Here is a 24,445-nt window from a genome sequence, read left to right as displayed (position 1 = left end):
TCTAAAGTTGCAACACCGAATGCGTATATCTACACGTTAGCTATTAATTAGACAATTATTTACTCGAATTCAAGCATTGATAACATCAGAAAACATAATCGGTGCAACTCAATTCTTCAATTATATTATATAATATTCGATGTCATAATTTATACAATTGTATATCGATCTAAATATTTTTAAAATATTATAACAAATCCAATCCGTGCAACGCACGGGCGCAAATACTAGTTAAAATATATAATTACAATTAAGGGCGTATCAGTTGGCATCCAATTGGAGAATCAGAGGACCATCTAGAGACTTGTATCCACACCGTATTGAAATTCGATATAACAAAAATTTTGAATTTAAATATATATAATTCAATTTTTTGTGTTTACAAACGTTGTTAGAGTAATTTGAATACAATGAAATATAATATAAACTTTTATATTACATTGACTAGATGATATTTTTTTTAAAAAAAATTACGTTTTAATGTTTTTATTTAAATAACTAAATCATACAATATATTTGATATAAATTAATTAATTAAGTTTTAAATAATTTGTACAATTCATAACTTATAAAATACACTCCGTGTTTGAGGGTGAATTTTGGGCGGCTTACATGGGAATAAAATGGGCGTGGGAGTCTGGTAAAAAGAAGGTCCACATTCTTTGAGTTCTTCATAGCATGGCAAACTTCGATCACTTTAAACTTATCGCTTATTCCCACTTTATTTAATTTTCTAGATAGTACCAATAGCCAATTATGAATCTGGCTGCATTGACAGAAGGGATTTTTAGATTGGAAAGTATAACTAAAGCCATGAAGTTTTTTAGAAGAGATATTAAGATTAAGATTGTCTAGGCCATTGAGACAAATTAATTCTTGACAAACCATACATACATAAATGATTGAAAGTGTGATGGGGCTTTGAATGCCAATATAATAATGATCTACCCTATAATTATATTTTTGTTGCCCACAATCTGTCACCCAAGAATCAATTGAGCTGTCCGTATGGACACCTTATGATCCTATTCTCATCAATCTAATATCCTCAATGAGGCGATCCAAGTCCTGGTACGAAGAGCCACTTCGTCCAATGCTTTGTTTGGCCAAATATGCCATTTCACTTGCCCTTTTCAAGAACTCATCTTTCTTATCCTCCATTAGATCCCTAATCATCCTCTCAATGCTACCTCTATCATACAAGTCCTTCATGTCTAACCCTACTTTCCAAACTTCCTCCACAAACCTACTGTTGACGTGTTGGTCAACAAAAAATGGCCAACAAATCATGGGCACCCCTTCCACTATGCTCTCTAAAGTCGAGTTCCACCCGCCATGCGTTAAGAATCCACGAATTGAAGGGTGAGCCAGAACCTTCTCTTGAGGAGCCCAGTCCACAATGCATCCCCTTTTCTCTGTCCCTTGAATCAACTCCTCCGGAACATCGCCATCCCTTCTCCCACCCATCACCGAGCCAGGCCTTTGCACCCAAAGAAAACGAGTCCCGCTATTCACCAATCCATACCACAGCTCCATGAGACGATCTCTACTAATGATTGCCATGCTTCCAATGCTAACATACAACACCGACCTCTCCACCTGCCTATCAAGCCACTCTATACATCTCTCGTCCTCCCTCCACAAACTATTAGAAGAAGTAGGATACAGCACATCCCGCGATTTATCTCTCCCGCCCTCAGCAAGCCGGGTCTTAAGGTGTGAGTGGAGTGGGCCAACGGCATAGACATTGGGGCAGACCACGTCCCGGAACTGCGCAAGAATGGGTCCTTCTAGGCCTAGAAATGTGTTGAAAATGAGGCCTTGGGCTTGGGGGAGATGTTGGTCCTCCTTGAGAACAAGCTGGATTATTGGGTCGTTGATGTCGTCGGCCCGACACAAGCTGGGCATGTCCCTGCGGCGTAGGATGCCGCCGAATCCTGGCGCACTCTTTATTGGGGAATCCAAATCATTTCCTACAAACGACGACATACGTTAGACGCAACATCATTGGTACACGTAGTTCGACTTCGTACAATAATTGAAGCATCACTCTGTCAAGTCATCGTCTATAACAATCATGCGTATTACTGAATTTAGAACCTGACACCACTCAATGCTCCCAAGGAATATATAAATGTCACACACACACCTTAATTACCATCTAAAACTAAACATTTTTGCTATATTTAGGACACAAATAATACCTTCATCTAACCTTAATAAGAACAACAATGTGTGTGTAGTATTGACAGTCATAATTGATGTGTTAAATATACAAAAATGGTTTGGTCTCACAATTATATGATCATCTTCATGCCAATGACCTTGTGGTCTAGTGGCACGAAGTGACTCTACCATATGGGAGGTCATGAGTTCAAGCCTCTTTGTGCTTCAATAGGTTAGGTTACAAAAATAGTTATGAACAAATATTGCATTGTAACAGAGTCAATAATACTTTAAAAAATATATGATCATTTTCATATTTAATTATTAATAATATTTTTCATATTTGATTCCAATATTTTTAAATCCGGCCTTGTCATATTTGATCCATCTAACTTAAATTTCAGTCACTAGTGACTTATTTTAAAAAGAAAAATTATCATTTTCATCACTTTAAAAAAAAAAAAAAAAAAAAAAAAAACTTGTAAGAGAGGAAATAAAAAGGGATAATTTTACCCTTTAAGATAAGTTATTTGCCTGAAATTTGGCCATCAAAAGACCAGAAATTAGATGGGATGGACAAAATTTGACAAGGATTTAAATTTCATAAGACCAAATGTGAAAAATTAATAATGGTGGATGAAAGAAATGGTCCAATAATCATGAGATCAAAAATGGAAAAAGCTTAGATGTATTATAGTATGGAATGGACTAACCTCGGAAGGGAAGCTCTCCGGCTTCAATGAGTTTAGGGACACACATGTAACTCCAAAGGCCACAAGGACTAATCGTGTCAAAATAGAGAAGTGGGACTCCGATTTCCCGGGCGACATCGACGGCAAACGTGAATATTCCGTCGACCAGAAGGCAGGTGACGGGGTTCTGGAGGCCGGCGCCGGCGGTGACCATCTCCCGGAAGAGCGGGCTGGTGACTTTCTCTATGCATTCTATAAGCTCCAAGATTTGGTCTCCGGTCCTGGGGTTGTCCTCCGGGAGGCCGTCGGGGAGCGTGGCGAAGCGGAAGTTGGGGTACTTGGCGAAGCGGTCGCCGGCGTCGGAGAAGGTGAAGAGGCGGCGGTGGACGTGGTGGGTGTTGAGGAAGGTGACGTGGATGTCGTGGAGGCAGAATATCTCGGCGAGTTTGAGCATGGAGTTCACGGGGCCTTGAAGTGGCAAGGGGAATATTAGTACGTGAGGTGGATTCGTCGTCGTCGTCGTCAATTTTCTTGGATTCTCCATTGTTGATTGTCGTCGAGGTTTTTGGGTTTTCCAAGGTGGTCGAGAATGTTGGTTTGGGTCTTTGCCTTAAGTACTAGCTAGCTACTACTAATGCTAGGTTACTAAACACTATTCTTTTCCACTCGTGAATGAGTCAATTCTTGGACAATTAATGACCATATTCCTCCAATCATATTACCACACACTTCAGATTTTGTAGACATGATTTCGGTTCGGTTTAAAATGAGAAATATTCTTACTTCATGATGTGACGGGGCTTGATAAGTTTTTTTTTTTTTTTTTTTTTTTTTTTTTTTTTTGTATGAAGTATAGAATGAGAGTCCATATAGCATTTTCGTAAAATAAGTAATTTTGAATTTAGTACAAATATAATGATTCAAGACTAACTTTCCTGGCTTTCAACTCCTTACCCTAATGTGAGAAGACAAAACAGATAGTTATCATTCGTTACAAGATAAGCAATTGTAACTTCTACAATGTTCTAACTTAGCTTAAAATTCTAGCAAAATATCTTCCTTTGTACTCTTGTTACTTTCATAGTAGGGTCTAGTTTCATATAAATAGACTCTCATATCCTCTTATCACAAAGAGAAAGGATGGTTCACTCAATATATTAATTAGCTCGAGCAACATGTCCTTGTATAATCATTTCCTATTTATTATACTGAGCTTAAATATCATTATTTTCTTGAATCAATACCCCTAGCTTATATTCAAGCTCCGAATTATTCATTAAGGTCTTGTGGGTAGTACATGTTAGGCTCCTAGCTATATGACTTAACATTAACAAAAGTTATCTTTAAAAATAATTCTAATTCTGACTCTTTGAAATTAGTTCTGAATCTCAATTATGTTTAAGACTTTTATATCATAAAATATTGTTGGACAATAAATTAATTGATATATGACTTAACACCAATAATAGTACGTTATCTTTAAAATCAATTCGAATTCTTAAACTTCGAAATCAGTTTTTAATCTCAATTATGTTTAATATTTTTTTTTATCATCAAATATTGTTGTACAATAACTTGTTTAACTTTTGGTTAATATTGTCATACCAAATTAAGACTGAACAGATAAGCCAATTGAAGCAGCCCCGCCCAGGAGTACAAAACACAAATCTCCACATAAAAAGTCAAATCTTAAACCTACTTAATTGATGATGGATTAAGCCAATGTAAATACGTGTCTTTCTTTTAAAAAAAAAATGGGCTTTATGAAGTGGGAAACAAGAGATATTGATTGGGTCTGCAGACAAATCAATCCAGGATTAAAATAATCCCTAATGATAGACTGTCGCTATAAGTGCCAAATTATTTAATTCACCAATTTGTCTTTTTGTTTTACGTGATGATAAAAATCTGTAGTCATTATTTAAATGTGTATACTGAATAAATCGTAATCCTATTTATTAATTTTAAATTACACAAAAAAAAATTATTTTAAAAAAATTATGTGTAACTAACGAATTTGACCAATCAAACTCATGACATTCATATATAGAAGTTATATTTCACTCACTTAGTCACTTTTTATTTTTTTATTTTTTTGTGTCTGTTTGCCAAATTTAGGATAATTGTTTCATGTATTATAAAATTGGACCGCATGGTTGATGAGGAAAGCTGGAAAGTTGGGCATAAATTGACAATGTCTTTATTTTTTGTTGGCTTCAACGTATACAAAAGATGGGTTTCGCTTTCTCGTTTGGTTATTTTATGCAAAAATAAATAAAGTAAAATAATCTAGAACGACGTTTGATTTGGTAGGCGGAATATGATACTGATCCAACTTTTATATCGAATATGGAATAATAAAATAATTATTATAAATAAATTGGACCCGGGCGGAGAAATGTGCAGTGTAAAATGGAACTTTTGTGTATATGTGTGTTTTTTAATTTTTTTTTTTTTTATAATTACTATTTGAGAGTGTGTGTTGGACAAATTCAGTATTAGAAAAAAGAAAAACTTTGTCTTATAGTCTTATTTGATTGCGAAGATGTTGACAAGAATCAAACTTATGATATTCTGATATCAAAATCTTATCCATCTATTCAGTTACTCCTTAGCTTAGCTTCAGAACAATTTTTTTTTTTTGGAAATTTTTAGTGTTTATTTTATGGGGAAATATAAAATAGTTTAAAAAAATTGTGGGTTAATCAATGAGGGTACGGTGCACTTATTCAACGGCTAATCACTGGCTTTTGTTCATTATTTTCATTCGTTTTGTTCAACAAACACAATGATGTTATGTTGATACAGTCCGATTTCCCAGTGCAATTTTAACGAACTTTTTATTTTTCTTTCTAGAATTTGTAGGCCTCATTTCAATCTCTTTATTATTATTATTATTATTATTATTATTATTATTATTATTATTATTATTTGTGAGTAGTAGTTGAAAACTTGAAAACGTTACATGAAATTAAATATATTGAAGTTATTATCCCAGTACACTTATTTTTAATTTTATTGAACTAGTACGTTAACTCTAATACATTAAAGACCATAATCTTTTATTATTGAACATAATAAACTTTCTACAAACACACATAATCTCTCAAAAAATTTTAGACTAGCTACCTGCAACCACTATTTGGAAATCCCGGCTTTGATCATAGTCAACAAAGGACCACAATGATCAAGTTAAATTGTTCATAACTGACCAGCACAAACTAAAATACTAATGGACTGTGTTCACTAAAAGGTGAACTTGAAATCTTGTTACCAAACTAATTGTCAGACAAACTTGACTTGACTAGCCAATGCAGGATAAATTATTTTGGAAATGCTTAATGCTGCTTAATTTTCTTATGTCATTTATAAGGTGGTCAAGGCTAGTATAGGATGAGCCTCCATTGTTCACACTTTCTCTTGCTAACTTAGAAAATTTCTGGGCTGATTTCTTCAACTCTTGCCTTCTGCTTCCCATCATAAGCTCTTTCACCATTTTCTCAACACTCAAACGATCACACCTATCTTCCATGTCCACCCCAATCCTCCACACTTCACTTACAAGCCTTCTGGTGACCAGCTGGTCAACATATTGGGCCCAACAGATCATGGGCTTTCCGGCAAGAATACTTTCTAAAGTCGAATTCCATCCACTGTGCGTCCAGAATCCCCCGATTGCCCGATGGGCCAGGACCTCTTCTTGAGGAGCCCAACTCACAATCCGCCCACACTCTAAGCAACCCTTTTTCAGTTCTCTCACCAAGTTTTGATCCAACACCTCCTTTGCAGCCCGAAGAGTATTGGGCCTCAACACCCACAAGAACCTAACCCCACTGGCGACCAAACCATGCCAAACTTCCATGAGTTCCGCCATTGTTAAGGTGTTCTGACTGCCAAAACTTACATATATCACTGACTCTTCGGGCTGTTCGTCGAGCCATTGGATGCAGGTTTTGTCTTCTCTCCAGAAGCTGTTTGAAGATGGTGGCATTGTCGTCTCCCTTTCCGCGAGTCTGGTCTTCAAGTGTTGCTGGACGGGCCCGATCATATACGTGTTTGGACAGTGGGTGCGGATATGCGCCATGATTGGCCCGTCCAACTCTTCAAACGAGTTTAGGATTAGCCCGTGGGCTTTGGGCACAGCATGGATTTCAGCCATGATAAGTTTACCGCTCTCTTCTGCCCATGGATCTTTCGCTCGGCAGAAATGGGGAAGGTCCCGTACCTTAAGAAGTCCTTCCATGCCCGGCACACCCGTTACCAATGTTTCCAAGTCTTCTCCTAAAGTTGATCATCAAAATAATCAAACTTAAAATACACAATACTCAATAATAATTAAGAAAAGTAGTATGCATGGGGCAATTAACCTAATGCAAGCGTCCTATTAACCATCTTGATTTGAACTGATCAAGATAACTTAAGACTTGCTTTACTCAATTACCATTCGCCAAGAGCGCTGCCCTCGCCTCGACCCGCACTCAACGTTTCAGAAGGCGCAAGGCACTAGTCGGGCGTTAGGTGGTACCTAGAGCACCTAGGCTGCTTAATAATCTGAGTATATGGTCTCAACTTTTTCGACTCACGGCTAAGAGTTACGTTGTTAGATTGTATAATCCCAAATTAACTAGTCAAATGCATATATTAGATGGTTACTTGAGCAAATATAATACATGGTTGGAGAAGTATAAAAGAAGAGTAGCTGAGTGGGCAAAAAACCACTCGACCGAGTTGAGAGCCGAGTTAAGCATCAGACTCGGCCGAGTTATTAGAACTCAACTCAACTGAGTCGGGCACCTAAAATGTCTAGTCCGCCAATTAATCAGTCTGCTAACAAAATGCCGCCTAGACCTGAAATTGCCTCGCTTAGGAGCACCTAGAACCTAAACCACCGTCTAGGCCGATTTTTACAATACTACACGCGCCAGCGGGCCACGCCCAGGCCAAAAGGAAAAAACAAAAACATAACTTGGGGTTAATTAGATCCTCCCATACATATAAGACATATACACAATATGGGTCAAAGAAGTATGCATATTTACCTTTGGATGGAAGTTGTCCTTCCTCAAAGAGTTTCGGAATGCAGAGATAAACCCCTAGATAGCAAGGGCTGACAGTTTCAAACGCAAAAACAGGAATACCAACTTCTTTCCCAATCTCAAAAGCGTAACCAAACACCGCCTCCGCTATTACGCACGTTACCTTCCTCCCCCTTTCCGACCTCAACATTTCTCTCAGATGCGGCTCCGCCACGCCCTGCAAACTGTTGACTATGCCCTCATAGTCCTCCGCGGAGCGGGGGTGATCTTCCCGGAGCCCGTCGGAGATAACTTCGAAACTGAACTTTCCGAGATAGTACCTCTCGAAACGGGACCCGGCGTCGGTGCTGCGGAGGAGGCGCTGGTGGTTGTGCTCCGTGATGAGGAAGGTGACGTGGACGCCGCCGGCGAGGCAGAGAAGCTCCGCCAGCTTTAGCATGGAGTTTACCGGGCTTTGTAGTGGTAAAGGGAAGATTATAACGTTAGGAACGGCGTTTTCTCCGTTATCCATTATGCTATTGTGTTTCACAATGCTAGCAGAAAAAAAAATGAAATGAAGTTTAACGGCGTTACGTTGCTAATAGTGTTTTCATATCATAGAATGCTTTATCGTCTACTTTTATATAGAAAGACGCCGGAGAGATCCATCCGTCTGATGATAGTTACGTAATTTTACCGCATGGTATGGAGATTAGAGTTTTGTAATATCGAGGAAGAAGATGATAGTCACGTGATTTTTTTTTCTTTTTTATGCAGCTGCTGAAAGAGGTAAGTCTCGACTCTCGACTTGTCCCTGCCCTGACTCTTGATGTTGGGAAAAAAAATTATAATTTATATCCCTCCATAATATGTCAATTAATGTTTCTTCTAAATTATTAGTAATGTAAATATTGCTTTTCAATTTTTAAAGGGAAAATGATACTTTTTCTCCTTAAGTTATATACTTATAGCACTTTTTTCCCCTCAATTATTTATGTAAGCACATTAGCCCCCTCAATTATTTTAAAAGTGGTGGTTTTTTCTCCAAATATATTAAATTGACATTTCTACCCTTAAAGTTATGATTCAGATCTAGAACCTAATATTTTGATTTCAATTTATTAAATTTAAGAATTAAAAAAAAAAAAAAAAAACTGGATCATGAACCGTGAACCGGCAGTTCCGGATCCAGTCGCGATTTTGAACCGTCTTTATTTTAAAATTTTATTTTTTATTTTAAAATAGTCTAAATTCAACAATAAATGTATTTTATTTTTTCAGTTCGGAATATGAACCGGTCATTCCGGTTCGCGATTTTAATAAACTCTAAATATAGCGTTTTGATTATAAATTGTAATTGGAATATTTTGGTTTGGTTGCTATAGTATCTGTTTGGTTTGAACCAAATTATAGTAATAATTTGTTGTAGAATAAAAATAAATGAAATATTTATTTTAAGGGTAAATATGTCCATTTAACATTTCAGGGGGAAAAAAGAGTCACTTAAATAATTGAGGGGGAAAAAGTGCTATAAATATATAAGAGTTAATACCCAAAATCGTCCTCGACTATAGTGGTTTTTCTCAATTTCGTCCTAAACGACTTTGGTGACCTAATATCGTCCCAGACTTTTGTGTTTCGCTCAATTTAGTCCCAGACTTTTGTGCTTTTGCTCAATTTAGTCCTTCATTTGTTATTCTGTCCATTTGGTGTTAAATAAATAGACAATTCAGTAATTTTAATATTGGCATCTCTTTACTCATAGACATGTGAACTGCGAAATCCTTTTTTTTTTACGAATTACTCCCAGAATTACTCCTAAAACTGCGAATATAAAATTTGATTTGCAGGTCCGGGAGTAATTCTGGGTGTAATTCATACAAGAAAGAGGAATTTCGCACTTCATAAGTTGAAAGCAAAGAGAGATCAATATTGACATACTGAATTATTCCTTTATTTAACACCAATTTGACGGAATAACAAATGGAGGACTAAATTGAGCGAAACACAAAAGTCTGGGACGATATTAGGTCACCAAAGTCGTTTAGGACGAAATTGAGAAAAACCACTATAGTCGAGGACGATTTTGGGTATTAACTCAAATATATAACTTAGGGGGAAAAAGTGTCATTTTCCCTAATAAAACAGTACATATATTACTCCTCTCGTACCGTATGTGAGGGGCAATATATGTACTGTTTTAAAAATTGAGGGACAACATTTATACTATAGATGGACAATATATGTACCGCTTTAAAAATTGAGAGGCACTCTTTACACCACTAATAATTTTGGGATGATATTGATAATTGACATATTATGGAGGGACATAAATTACAATTTTCTCTTAAATAAATTGGGAGTTCTCAAAAATTTCACCCCTTGTATGCATGTGTGTACACTTTGTGTAGTGGGTTTCGTTTTCTAGTGGGTTTCAAGATAAATTAATTCGAACTCCTACACTATTGTAAAAACATTACTTTAAGGTAATCGATTAAACCAAATGTAATAGTTTGTATTAGTAAAATCATGTATGACGATTAATTAAGAAGTGTGGCAAGAATTGTCATTTGTCTTTAGTTACAATTTCAAATTTAGTCTCAGATTATCATTTTTGCCATTAAACATAGTAGACTATTATTTTTTGACATTTTCAGTCTTTTTCATGACTTTTCATATTTTTAGTAAAGTGGTGGAGTGGATTTGCACGAACACCACTCTCCGGGCCCTAAGAAGGAGATCATCGAAGACACCAAATCTTGGCTTATAAAAGAATGGAGAGTGTCCATTCGTGCAATCTAAAGAGACCAGAATTGGGTTGCGAACTCCCTCGCAACAGCCGGTGCCTTTCAGCATGCAATCTGGGAGTTCCTGCCCCATCATTAGCAACGACGCTTATACCAATGACTTAGCTCATGTTACGTTTGTTCATAGACTTATGAGATAAACTAGTCATGTTGAGTCTCCCTCGAGTCCCCCCATCCCCCTCAATCAAAAAAAAAAATTATTTAAATTTTATGAAAATGTCGTCCTTTCAACTTTCAAGTAATTTTTTCAGTTAGATTTGTTAAATATAACCCAAGTGTCATGGCATATTCCAAATATTATCCATGTTGTCAAATTAATTATTATATTATGGTATAATGCTCAATAGTCAGTACCTAGATGTGGGAAGTAAAGCAGTATTAAAAAAGGATTAGAAGATAAAGCTCAACAACCAATAATTTGTTTCTAATTGCAAATTGTAGGAGAATCTCATTCCAATCTATGCGTTTGCCCCCATTTGTTTTATATAACAAATTAAAATTTAAGGGATATATAACGTGAATTTAATTTAAATATTATTTGTTTATTGGCAACATTATAAAATTTTTATTATTTACTATTTACGAAATTAAAATTGAACGGTCCTAAAGAGTTTAGAGTGAGCTTGACATAAATTTGTACGTTGTTTGAAAGTGAGAGTGATTCAAAAGAAGTAATTGACTGGACCAAAGGGAAGGCGATGCCCTTAAAAACATAAATACCTAACATAATATATATAGGCCCAATAAATTGTTGTTAGCTGATTGAGTTAATTAGAGAGTATAATTAATTGATAACATTAACTGATTGTAAAAATTTTGCTTGATAAATTAACTGTTAGTTGATAGCTGTTTGGTATAATTTTCTTTCTCAAAAAATTAATTAAAAAAATTGCTTTGGGCAGCTTTTTGAATTTTAGCGTTTTGGAGTTAAAAAAAAAAAAACTAATTAACCAAATATTTATGATTTTTTTAACTAAATCAAAAAGCTAATAATGATTAAATAAACTAAAATTGACATAACTATTTTACCAAACAGGGCCATAATCTTTTATTGAACATGCCTGATAAACTCATTACAAACTAACACACTTAAGCTACTAAGATCGTTGAGACTAAGATGAAATATTTTTGAAATCCTTAATGCTAGCTGCTCAATCTTCTTATCTCATTTATGAGGTGGTCAAGGTTAGTATAGGATGAACCTCCATTGTTGACACTTTCTCTTGCTAACTTAGAAAATTTCTGGGCTGATTTCTTCAACTCTTGCCCCCTGCTCCCCATAACCTCCTTCACCATTTTCTCAATACTCAAACGATCACACTTATCTTCCATGTCCACCCCAATCTTCCACACTTCACTCACAACCCTTCTAGTAATCAGCTGGTCAACAATTTGCGCCGAACAGATCATTGGCTTTCCAGCGATAATACTTTCCAGAGTCGAGTTCCATCCACTGTGCGTCCAGAATCCTCCGATCGCCCGGTGGGCCAAGACCTCTTCTTGAGGAGCCCAACTCACTATCTGCCCATTCTCCGAGCAACCCTTTTTCAGTTCTGTCACCAAGTTTTGATCCGAGGACAAATTATCCTTAACAATGTCGGGCCTCAAAACCCACAAGAATCTAACCGCACTGGCGACCAAACCGTGCCAAACTTCCATGAGTTGCGCCATTGTTAAGGTGTTGAGACTGCCAAAGCTTACGTATATCACTGATTCGTCGGGCTGTTCATCGAGCCATTGGATGCAGGTTTTGTCTTCTCTCCAGAAGCTGTTTGAAGATGGTGACTGTGTTATCTCCCTCTCTGCGAGTCTGGTCTTTAAGTGTTGCTGGACCGGCCCGATCATGTATGTGTTGCCGGGAAAGTGGGTGCGGATATGCGGCAGAATTGGACCCTCCAACTCTTCAAACGAGTTGAGTATTAGCCCGTGGGCTAATTTGCTCAAAGAATGGATTTCAGCCATGGCGAGTTTGCGGCTCTTCTCCGCCCGAGGACCTTCCGTTCGACAAAACTCGGGAAGATCGCGTACCTTGAGAACACCTTCCATGCCCGCCACAACATCTACCACTGTTTCCAGGTCTTCTCCTAGATCAGGAAATTCAAAGATACATGGTTGATAGGTTATTCAAAATACTCAATTTAAGGTGAAAATAGGGCTGGAAAGTATAGAATTTCTGACCACCTGAAAGTTATTTTAAATCTTGCTATTTCCGACCACTTTTTACTAGGTGGTCGGAAATTCCAGTTGTGAAAAGTAAGCTTTCATTTCTGGATTCATGTTTTTACCTTTGATCAATGGCAGCTTTCCATCCTGAAAGAGTTTCGGAATGCAGAGATAAACCCCAAGACAGCAAGGGCTGATAGTTTCAAAGGCGAAAACGGGAACCCCAACCTCCTTCCCAATCTCAAAAACGTAAGAAAACACCGCCTCTACTACCGCGCACGTCACTTTTCTCCCACTTTCCGGCGGCCTCAACAACACCTCTCTAAGATGCGGCTCCGCCACCGTCTGCAAAGAGTTGACTACATCTAAAAAGTCTTCGACAGAACGGGGGTGATCTTCCGGGAAGCCGTCGGAGATAACTTCGAAACGGAAACTGCCGGGGTATCTGTCGAAACGGGATTCCACGTCGCCGTTGGCGGCGCTGCGGAGGAGGCGCTGGTGGTTGTGTTTAGTGTTGAGGAAGGTGACGTGGACGCCGGCGAGGCAGAGAAGCTCCGCCAGCTTTAGCATGGAGTTCACCGGACTTTGTATGGGTAAAGGAAAGATTAACACATGAGGAACGCCGCCGTTTTCTCCGCCGGTATCCATTCTGTATGTTTCACTCTCACATACAGTACTAGAAACAAACGATGTTTCACGAGGTTGCTAATCCTTTCATTTCTTGGAATACAAACAATACTAGCTTTATCCATATTTATAACAATAAAAGTTGTAGTTTTTTCAAAAAAAAAAAAAAAAAAAAAATTGTAGTAGTTATCTCATATCTGATAGGGAAAATGACATTTCCCCCGTATTATATACTTATAGTACTTTTTTCCATAAATTATTTAAGTGACAATTTTTTCCCTAATATGTTAAATGAACATATTTACCTTTAAAATAAATATTTCATTTATTTTTTTTTCTCCAACAAATTATAACCACGATTTAGTTCAAACCAAATAGATATATACTATAGCAACCAAACAAAAAGGTTCTAATGACCATTTAGAACCGTACCGCGATATTTAATGTTTATTAAAATCGCGAACCGAAACGGCTAGTTCATATTCTGAATTGATAACTAAAATACATCAATTGTTGAATTTAAAATATTTTAAAAATAAAAAACTAAACTTTTAAAAGAAAGTTTGAACCATCAGTTCAAATTGGATCCGAAACCGTTAACCAACGGTTCAAAATCAAAACCAAATCGCAGTTATATATATAATTATATGTGAGAATCAGAATAAATGCAAACAAGAACATAAATTATTTGCAAATATTATAATTCTAATTTTAAGCTAATGGTAGTAGTTGTTCTGGTTCGAACCCCCGGTTCACGGTTCATGATCCATTTTTTTCAGTTCACGATTTTAATAAACTAAAACCCAAATATTGGGGGTTCTAGTTCTTAATCATAACCGACAAATTTTGATTTGATTGCTATAGTGTCCGATTCAGTTCGAACCGAACTGTGGTTATCCCTACGTATAAGCAATAATTTGTTGAAGAAAAAAAGTAAATAAAATATTTATTTTAAGGGTAGAAATGTCAATTTAATATATCATGAGAAAAAAACCGCCACTTTTCTAATAATTGAGGAGACTAATGTGGATACATGAATAATTCAGGGAAAAAAAGTGTTATAATCATATAATTCAGGAAAAAAAAGTGTCATTTTCCCTATCTGATACGACGCATTATGTTGAGCATATATATTATACAAACATAAATATGCAATCCAAGTAATCGCCCCACACACGTGAGGGGGCGTGTTGAGCATATAATATATATATAAACATAAATGTGCAATTCAACTATCAGCGCCATACTATGCCACTCACTTAACCAAAATGATAATCTAGCATAGACCGACCAAGTGTAGGTATTCACCAAGGATTTGTTCACTTTGGACATAATTTTCACATTTTTGCTATCAAATTTTGAACTTTAATTTTCTCCCTTAATAAGTTCATAGGGGACAAATTAGTGGTTTTTTATATTGAGGAAGAAGATGATGGTCAAGTAATTTTCTTTACTCTATTCTGGTGAAGAAGAAAATTTGATTATATTATTGTATAATGCTCAACAGTCAATACCTAAACCATGGATTGAAAGAAAAATTGGCTCAACGAAACAACCAAGAAATTGCGTTCAAATTGCAAATTGTTGACCATTCTCATCCAAATCTTCCATCTAGCGTTTTGCTCCAATATATATTGTTAGAAAATAATATTTTTTATGTCTCAAATCTATGAAGAATTGGTCTCTCTCAATTACCCGCGTCGTTTGCAACCTTTCGTCGTGCTCCTACACATTCCTCCGGGTTTTGCTCTCATTGTTTTGCTTGCCGTTTTTGTCTCTTAGTTCTAGTGTATAAATATGTTCATTATTTGCCATTGTAATTTGTACTTATCAATATTAATTGAATTCATTCTTCTTTCCTTCCACGTACATAGATATATATATTTTCTTTGTAATCCTCTTTCATTTGTTATTTATATTATTTTTCCCTATTATTTAACTTCTATAATTCTCAATTTTCGATTCTTCGCTTCCGCATCTTTGTAATCCTCTTTCATTTGTTATTTATATTATTTTTCCCTATTATTTAACTTCTATAATTCTCAATTTTCGATTCTTCGCTTCCGCATTATTCCGCTATATTCCTAACAAGTGGTATCAGAGCAAAGTTTATTTGAGAATTATATTCAAAGATGTCGACTGTCACTAAGTTCGATATCGAGAAGTTCGACGGGAAAATTAGCTTCTCTATCTGGAAGGTTCAGATGGAAGCCGTTCTAACCCAGAACGGTTTGAAGAAAGCGCTAGCTGGGAAGAAGAAGAAACCGACCGCAATGACAGATGAAGATTGGGAAGATTTGGATGACAAGGCACGTTCAACCATCCAATTGTGCCTGTCTAAAGAGGTTCTACGTGAAGTGGTAAGTGAGAAGACTACGTCAGATTTATGGTCCGAGCTGGAGTCGCTTTATATGGCCAAGTCTCTGGCGAACAAGCTACGCCTGAAGGAGCGTCTGTACACAATCCGTATGACGGAAGGTACTTCGATTAAATCTCACTTGGATGAATTTAATTCTATTTTATTGGACTTGGAAAATATTGATGTCGTAATTGAAGATGAAGATCGTGCTGTTTTATTGCTTGTCTCTCTCCCTAAATCGTACAGGCATTTCAAAGAAATTATGCTGTATGGTAATAGTAGTGATACCCTTACTTTTGACAATGTTAAGTCAAACTTATTGTCCAAAGAAAAGTTTGACTCTGAAATTAAGTCTGAGGACAAAGGTGAAGGCTTGACTGTAAGGGGTCGTTCACTTGAAACAGAGAGTAGCAATAAAAAATCTAGATCCAAGTCCAAAGGACGTAAGTCCAACAAATCCTGTAAGTACTGCAAGAAGCAGGGTCACGATGTGACTGAATGCTTCAAGTTGAAAAACAAGCAAGAGAGAGAAAAGAAGTCTGCTGAAGCTAGTGTTGTTGAAAGTGATTCAGAAGGCGATGTTATGTTATCTGTTAGCTCCGGTGACAAACGGAGCAAGACTGAGTGGATTTTGGACTCTGGTTGTACGTTCCACATGTGTCCTCACAAAGACTGGTTCGTCTCTCTGGAACCAGTTGATGGTGGAGTTGTCTTGATGGGTAATGATACCCAATGCAAGGTTAGTGGAATTGGAAGTGTTCAGATTAAAACTCATGATAATGTTGTCAGGACTCTTACCAATGTTCGGTATATTCCTGATTTGAAACGCAATCTGATATCCTTGGGCACCTTGGAATCTCTGGGGTGCAAGTACATAGCTGAAGGTGGAGTTCTGAAAGTCATAAAAGGCTCTCTTGTTCTCATGAAAGCTTCTCGTTCTGGAAGCTTGTACGTGTTGCATGGCAGTACTGTGACAGGTTCAGTAGCGGTATCCTCATCGATGTCTGATGCGGATCTCACTCAATTATGGCATATGCGTCTGGGGCATATGAGTGAGAAAGGCATGCATCTCCTGAGCAAGAAAGGTCTCCTTGGTGATTCAGGTACGGGTAAATTACAATTTTGTGAGCATTGTGTTTTTGGGAAACAAAAGAGGGTTAGTTTCTCTACTGCTACACACCGTACCAAAGATGTATTGGAATATATACATTCCGATTTATGGGGACCGACTAAATTCCAGTCTATGGGAGGCTGTAGATATTTTATGTCTATTATTGATGACTTTTCTCGTAAAGTCTGGGTCTATTTCCTGAAACATAAAAATCAAGCATTTTCTATTTTCAAGAAATGGAAAATACTTGTTGAGACTCAGACAGGTAAAAAAGTCAAGAAGCTCAGGACAGACAATGGCTTGGAGTTCTGTGAGTCAGATTTCAATGACTTTTGTGCGGCAAATGGAATTGCCAGGCACAAGACCTTGCCTGGTAAACCCCAGCAGAATGGTGTTGCCGAACGTTTGAACAGGACTCTATTGGAAAGAGCTCGTTGTATGCTCTCTAATGCTGAGTTATGGAAACGGCGTGATTTTTGGGCCGAGGCCGTTTCTACTGCTTGCTATTTGGTGAATAGATCTCCACATTCATCCCTTGATTTCAAAATTCCAGAGGAAGTTTGGTCAGGTAATCCTGTTGACTACTCTATCTTAAGAGTTTTTGGATGTCCTGCTTATGCTCATTCCAGTACGGGTAAATTAAACCCGAGAGCTGTCAAATGCATTTTTCTTGGTTATGCCTCTGAGTCAAAAGGGTATCGTCTATGGTCTCCTGATTCTCAGAAAATCATTCTGAGTCGAGATATCACTTTTGACGAAAATGCACTACTTTCTTCTGAAAAAGATTCCAGTACAGGTGAGACGCAGGGTACTGGTGATAAGGTGGAGTTTGAGTTCAGGCCTAATGATAGTATTACTACCACTAATGGTAATACTAAAGATGATGCATCTACAAGTACCGCACCTCTCGTCGAGCCACAGCGAGAGTACTCTATTGCCCAAGATCGGCCTAGGAGGACAATTAAAAAACCTGCTAGGTACGCTAGTGACGATGAAACCCACTTGGTTGCTTATGCGCTTTCAGTTGCACAGGAGGTTGATGGTGATCCATCCTGCTATTCTGAGGCTATTTCGTGTGCCAACTCGTCCAAGTGGTTGGTTGCTATGCAAGAAGAGATGGAAAGTCTCCATAAGAATGAGACTTGGGAGCTGGTAGATTTGCCGAAAGGTAAACGCCCATTGAGCTGTAAGTGGATTTACAAAAAGAAAGAAGGCATTCCTGGGGTTGAGAAAGCACGGTGGAAGGCACGGTTAGTTGTTCGAGGTTTTGATCAACGTGAAGGTATTGACTTTAACGAGATCTTTTCTCCAGTTGTTCGTCATACTTCTATACGTGTTCTACTTGCTTTTGTTGCTCTTTTTGATTTGGAGTTGGAGCAACTTGATGTAAAGACTGCTTTCCTACATGGAGAGCTTGATGAAGAACTTTACATGTACCAACCTGAGGGATTTGAAGTTCCTGGGAAGGAACATTGTGTCTGCCGTCTACAAAAATCTCTTTATGGGTTAAAGCAAGCTCCAAGGCAATGGTATAAGCGGTTTGATGCGTGTATGTTGGGGCAAGGATTCTCAAGAAGCCAGTATGATAGTTGTGTCTATTTTAAAGAATTTTCTAAAGGGTCTTTTGTCTATTTGCTTCTTTATGTTGATGATATGCTCATTGCTTCCCCTGATATGTCTCTGGTTGATGACTTGAAGTCTCAACTAAGCAATGAGTTTGAGATGAAAGACCTCGGTGCAGCAAAGAAGATTCTTGGCATGGAGATACACAGGGATCGTCAAGCGGGTAAACTTTATCTATCCCAGAAAAAGTATGTTGAGAAGGTTCTTGATCGATTCAATATGTCCAATTGTAAACCTGTGTCTACTCCACTTGGTGCACATTTTAAGGTATCCTCGGGTTCATGCCCTAAGTCTGATGTTGATGTGGCTTATATGTCAAAAGTTCCTTACTCTAGTGCTGTTGGAAGTCTTATGTATGCTATGGTATGCACTAGACCTGATTTGGCTCATGCTGTAAGTGTTGTGAGTCGTTACATGCATAACCCTGGTAAGGAACATTGGAACGCCGTTAAATGGATTCTACGGTACCTAAAGGGTACTTCGTCTTTGGGCTTGGTTTTTGATCGAAATTCTTCTACATCTACTGATATTGTGGGCTTTGTAGATTCTGATTATGGTGGTGATCTTGACAGACGTCAGTCGCTTTCCAGTTATATTTTCACTCTTTGTAATTGTGCTATCAGTTGGAAAGCTACGCTTCAGTCTATTGCTGCGTTATCTACGACTGAGGCGGAATATATTGCAGCAACAGAAGGTGTCAAAGAAGCTACTTGGCTACGGGGTTTGGTTATGGAACTTGGTGTTTCACAAGGTCACACTATTATGTTCTCTGATAGTCAAAGTGCTATCCATCTCACCAAGAATGATACCTATCATGCCAAAACCAAACACATTGATGTCAGATATCATTTTATTCGAGATGTTGTAGCTGCGGGAGATATAGTCGTTCAGAAGATTCATACATTGGAGAATCCAGCAGATATGCTCACCAAGTCTCTACCTATCACTAAGTTCAAGCAGTGCTTGAGTTTAGTCGGCTGTTTCAGTTGTTAATTCCCACATTGAATTTGATCCAAGGTGGAGATTGTTAGAAAATAATATTTTTTATGTCTCAAATCTATGAAGAATTGGTCTCTCTCAATTGCCCGCGTCGTTTGCAACCTTGCGTCGTGCTCCTACACATTCCTCCGGGTTTTGCTCTCATTGTTTTGCTTGCCGTTTTTGTCTCTTAGTTCTAGTGTATAAATATGTTCATTATTTGCCATTGTAATTTGTACTTATCAATATTAATTGAATTCATTCTTCTTTCCTTCCACGTACATAGATATATATATTTTCTTTGTAATCCTCTTTCATTTGTTATTTATATTATTTTTCCCTATTATTTAACTTCTATAATTCTCAATTTTCGATTCTTCGCTTCCGCATTATTCCGCTATATTCCTAACATATATATATATATATATATATATATATATATATATATATATATATATATATATTTTATCATTAACAAAGAATTAGGAAATGGATTGAAATTATGCCAATGACCTTGTGGTCTAGTGGCATGATGTGACTCTCATATATTAAAAGTTATGATTTGAGTCTCAGTGAAAACGACATTGTAACTAACAGAGTAAAAAAAAAAAAAGACAAGTTTCGACTAGTTTCAAGATGAAATAATTTTAAATGAAAATCTCAAATCTCATAGAGTTTTGTACAATATAGTTATTAGTTTGGGTTTAATTATACTGCATTTTAAAGTATTTTTACTTTTAGTTTATTATTTTAAAGCCAATTATATCACATTGCAAGATAGACCATCATAAATATTCATTTTTAATATAATGAAGTATCTTTTTTTTTTTTTAATTACTACTGCATATATTTATTTTTAGATAATATACTAAGACCCTGTTTGGTAACATAGTTAGTTTATCATCTAATTTTGCCTTATTTGACCACTATTAGCTGTTTGAATAGGTTAAACATTCAATACAAGTGTTTGATTAATTGACTTTTTGTAACAGCTTATTGCTCCAAAATGCTAAAATTCAAAAAAGTGCACAAGATAGCTTTTTCGATAAAATTTTTGAGAGAGTCATTTTACATGTGATCAACTATCAACTAACACCTAATTTATCAAACATTTTTTTACAATCAGCTAATGCTATCAACTAATCAACCTACTAACCCAATCAGCTAATATGTAACAATTATTTAACAAACATCCCTAAAAGTGAACTTCAAAAAAATATACATTTAATACATTCAAAATGAATTTATATGTCAATAATTCACCTTGTCATAATGTATGGTACAATAATGGCCTATTTTATGACTCTTATTTAATTTAAAGGAATAAGGGTCAAATAGGCCATCGAACTGCACATGATAATACAATTAGGCCACTGAACCCAAAAAATCAACAATTGAGTCCCTAAACTTATCAATTCCTAACAATTCTTTCAATTTGAAGGTTTCCAACAAGTCAACAGGTCATCCTCCAAATTAATTAATTATATTTTTAAAAATAAAATTTAAAAATTAATTATTAAATTAAAAAAAAAAAACAGATCGGCTGAATTCTTTTTTTTTTTAATTATTTAAATAATTAATTTTAAAATTTTATTTTTTAAAAAATAATTAATTTGGGAGGATGACCTGTTAACTTGTTGGAAACCTATAAATTGGAAGAATTGTTTGAAATTGGTTAGTTTAGGGACCTAATTGTTGGTTTTTTAGGTTCAGTGGCCTAATTGCATTATCGTGTGCAGTTCGATGGCCTATTTGACCCTTATTCCTAATTTAAATTTAATTCAATTCTTATTTTAAAGGCCTTTAGAGATAGTTTAATGGGCCGGCCTTTGACTTGGACAATATATTGTAAGATGCAAGATTTAGAATAATGTACATTTCCATTAGTTAATCACTTGAGATTATGTAAGAAAATTGTAACTCTGTTTATACAGAATAAATTAAATTATAATTTTCTTATGTCATGATATATAATTGGCTTTGACCGTCTCTTTAATTTGAGCATAAAATAAGGCCGTAGTAAACCTTTTTTTTTTCTTTTTTTTTTTTCTTGCGCCGTGGACCCTCAAATAAGAGGTCCCAGGTTCAAACCAAAATGTGGAGGCATTAACTCTTTGTAATTTAGTTGGTTGAGAAAATATGTGTGAATAGATTTTACATTGTAATAGAGTTAATAGTATTTAAAAAAAAAAACGATAGTAAACTTAATACGTAGATAATGTTTTTGTAATAAAATTTATATATGGAATTTAATATGATGGGAGTGATTAATCTGTACACAGTAAATGAATATACAAATTTGTAATTAATTAATCCACAAGTCATACTAATCACATAACAAATTAAATACGAAGTATATCTGTGATCCCTCAAATGAGAGGTCTCAAGCTTAAACTCTAGTGTAGGGACGGTATTTTTTAGTAGGTTGAGAAAGTTCTCTAAATAATATATAGAATCATTATAAAATGAGAAATGGATCAAGTAGGCTCTTGAACTTTAGCTAAAAAGTCAATTAGTCCCTAAACTTTTTAAATATGCAATTACTGAGTAAATATCAATTTTGGTCCCACGAGTAATAGTAAAATGATAGTTTTGGTCCACATATTTAATTTCTACCCATCTTCATTCATGACTATTATTTTAGTACCAATTTCCATAACGTCTATTGTTTTAGTGTCAAAATACATCACGCTGGTCACCCCTTCGTTTAAGACATGTCAAAATATGAAATTATTAAGGATATTTTAATCTTTTTCAAATTTATATCCCAATTTGAACATGAATAAAGAGATTTAAGCCCTAAGATCGATCTCAATTCGCAGTTCTCCTCAAATTAAGGTGGAATGAGGAGATCGAACTGCAAATTGGCATCGATATTAGAGTTTAAATCTCTTTATTCATGCTTAAATTGGGACCTTAAGTTGAAAAAGACGATAATGCCCTTAAAATTTTGGATTTCGACATGTCTTAAATGGAGGGGTGACCGGCATAATGAATTTTAGCACTAAAACAATAATCGTGCATGAAAATTGGTACTAAAACAATAGCCATGGATGAAAATTTGTAAAGTTAAACATGTGGACCAAAACTGTCATTTTACTAATACTCGTGGGACCAAATTTGATATTTACTCTGCAATTACCATACACCCATGAACAATATATTTTTGATACAATAAAACCTAAAAATCAATTAATGACCTGTTATCACAAATCATTAGGGTTCTGACAATCCTCCGACAAAATTTTAAGCAACAAAATGATCAGCGAACGATCGCCAGTAACAGAGAAAGAGACCAATGTGTGGACCTTGGTCCATACAAGTTGTGTGAACCATATTTTGTCTACTGTAAAATAATGTACATTCAGTACAAAATTAATGTACATTCAGTACAAAAATAATGTACATTGTATTTAGGAGATGTACAGTATTTTTGTTCTATGTATACATTATATTGTATAATGTACATTCAGTACAAATATAATGTACATTTAGGGTCTGTTTGGAAACCCAGAAAATGATTTCTGGAAGTCATTTTCCAAGTTTTTGGTGTTTGGGAAGGCTGAAAATAAAAAAGTCAAAGGAAAATGACTTCTAGTCAATGGAAAATAAGGGCTGAAATAAGGAAAATGACTTCCCCTTTTTTTTGGCGGAAGTCATTTTCCATCTTTCAATCAACATCCAGACACGCTTCTTCTCCCTTCACTGCTTCTTCTCCCTTCACGGCTTCTTCAACATTCAACAAAGACCTACCCACGCATCTCCTCTAACAATTCACAAAAGCTTCACCAACACTAGAAAAACTACAAGGTATGTTTTTTTAATTTTTTTTTTTCAAATATTATTGGGGAAAACCCCGTCACTGGTTTCCGCGGAAACCAGTGCGTCACTGGTTTCCAATTGGAAAACCAGTGCCACTGGTTTCCAATTGGATTGGAAACCAATTGGTTTCCAATCCAATTGGAAACCAGTACCAGTGTTCACTGGTTTCCAATTGGATTGGAAACCAATTGGTTTCCAATCCAATTGGAAACCAGTACCAGTGTTCACTGGTTTCCAATTGGAAACCAGTGAACACTGGTACTGGTTTCCGATCGGTAACCAACACTGTTGGTTTCCAATCCAATTGGAAACCAGTACCAGTGTTCACTGGTTTCCAATTGGAAACCAGTGAACACTGGTTTCCGATCGGAAACCAAGTTGGTTTCTGATCGGAAATCAAAACTAGTTTCGATCGGAAACCAGTGAATGGTTTTATTGATTATGCTAAATCCTAAACTTGTTGCTGGTATTTTTTTTTATTGATTATATAATAACATGCTTTGCTTAATTTGTGGTTATGTGTTAATTTTAATTGTTGTTATTTGTTGGATTATTATTTTGATTGTATAGATGGATAGAAATCATGTACGTGCAACTGTTATGGGTGCAACAAGTGCTATACTAGCTATGAGAGTCCTTCTATTGCAACAACTTAGGAATACAAACCAAATAGGCAACTCCCAAGTATGAAACATTGTTGAACAGGAAGATTGATTTCTATGATGAGATGTCCATTGTCGTTGGCAGAGATTGTGCCGTAGGACGGTTTGCAAAGTCTTTTGCAGATGTTAATTTAGATGGTCCTCATGATGAGATATTGCCTGATAACATTGATGAAACCCTGCCTGATAACATTGATGAAGAAATTAGTAAGGGAAAAACATCTGCATCAACTGCGTCGTCTCAAAGATCCGGTCGGAAGCGAAAGACACTTGACTTGAAGGTGGATGAAATTGCTGAACAGCTTGGTAGCATTGCCACGGCAATTAAATCTTTGAATACCGGTATTGATGAAAATCAGTTGTTTGCGGATGTGATGAGCATAGGTGATGGCTTTCATGAGGATGACCTATGTAAGGTAT

The 24,445-nt window shown here is 36.2% G+C and overlaps 3 protein-coding genes across 4 annotated transcripts; all 3 read right to left on the bottom strand.

Moving 5' to 3' along the window:
* Positions 1-825: 825 nt before the first annotated feature.
* On the bottom strand, positions 826-3,476 carry LOC109148171 (7-deoxyloganetic acid glucosyltransferase-like). Its single transcript, XM_019296006.1, has 2 exons — positions 2,880-3,476; positions 826-1,973 (listed from the first exon to the last, which is right to left on the bottom strand). The coding sequence occupies exons 1-2, from the start codon at positions 3,400-3,402 to the stop codon at positions 1,018-1,020; spliced, it is 1,479 nt and encodes a 492-aa protein (XP_019151551.1). The 5' UTR covers positions 3,403-3,476; the 3' UTR covers positions 826-1,017.
* A 2,456-nt stretch (positions 3,477-5,932) lies between these two features.
* On the bottom strand, positions 5,933-13,565 carry LOC109148172 (7-deoxyloganetic acid glucosyltransferase-like). 2 transcript variants are annotated; one of them, XR_002048766.1, is made up of 3 exons: positions 12,966-13,565; positions 11,751-12,764; positions 5,933-5,944 (listed from the first exon to the last, which is right to left on the bottom strand). XR_002048766.1 is itself a non-coding variant. In XM_019296007.1 (2 exons), exons 1-2 carry the CDS (start codon positions 13,489-13,491, stop codon positions 11,824-11,826), a joined length of 1,467 nt encoding a protein of 488 aa, XP_019151552.1. In that variant the 5' UTR covers positions 13,492-13,565; the 3' UTR covers positions 11,721-11,823. The 2 variants fall into 2 exon arrangements, 1 of the variants encoding a protein (XP_019151552.1); XM_019296007.1 differs by lacking the exon at positions 5,933-5,944 and having other exon boundaries at positions 11,721-12,764.
* On the bottom strand, positions 6,132-8,483 carry LOC109148170 (7-deoxyloganetic acid glucosyltransferase-like). Its single transcript, XM_019296005.1, has 2 exons — positions 7,898-8,483; positions 6,132-7,139 (listed from the first exon to the last, which is right to left on the bottom strand). Exons 1-2 carry the CDS (start codon positions 8,403-8,405, stop codon positions 6,163-6,165), a joined length of 1,485 nt encoding a protein of 494 aa, XP_019151550.1. The 5' UTR covers positions 8,406-8,483; the 3' UTR covers positions 6,132-6,162.
* Positions 13,566-24,445: the final 10,880 nt, after the last annotated feature.

Source organism: Ipomoea nil, unplaced genomic scaffold, assembly GCF_001879475.1.
Source record: "Ipomoea nil cultivar Tokyo-kokei standard unplaced genomic scaffold, Asagao_1.1 scaffold2036, whole genome shotgun sequence".
Classification (NCBI taxonomy): Eukaryota; Viridiplantae; Streptophyta; class Magnoliopsida; order Solanales; family Convolvulaceae; genus Ipomoea; species Ipomoea nil.
This window is presented reverse-complemented; position numbering and strand designations above follow the sequence as displayed.

Bases quoted from the DNA above. Each gene is read 5' to 3' on its own strand.
- LOC109148171 (XM_019296006.1), bottom strand. From the start codon at position 3,402: ATGGAGAATCCAAGAAAATTGACGACGACGACGACGAATCCACCTCAC. The intron at 1,974-2,879 runs GTTAGTCCATTC...CGTCGTTTGTAG, and splicing joins CGGAGAGCTTCCCTTCCGAG to GAAATGATTTGGATTCCCCA.
- LOC109148170 (XM_019296005.1), bottom strand. From the start codon at position 8,405: ATGGATAACGGAGAAAACGCCGTTCCTAACGTTATAATCTTCCCTTTA. The intron at 7,140-7,897 runs GTAAATATGCAT...GATCAACTTTAG, and splicing joins AGGACAACTTCCATCCAAAG to GAGAAGACTTGGAAACATTG.
- LOC109148172 (XM_019296007.1), bottom strand. From the start codon at position 13,491: ATGGATACCGGCGGAGAAAACGGCGGCGTTCCTCATGTGTTAATCTTT. The intron at 12,765-12,965 runs GTAAAAACATGA...TTCCTGATCTAG, and splicing joins AAAGCTGCCATTGATCAAAG to GAGAAGACCTGGAAACAGTG.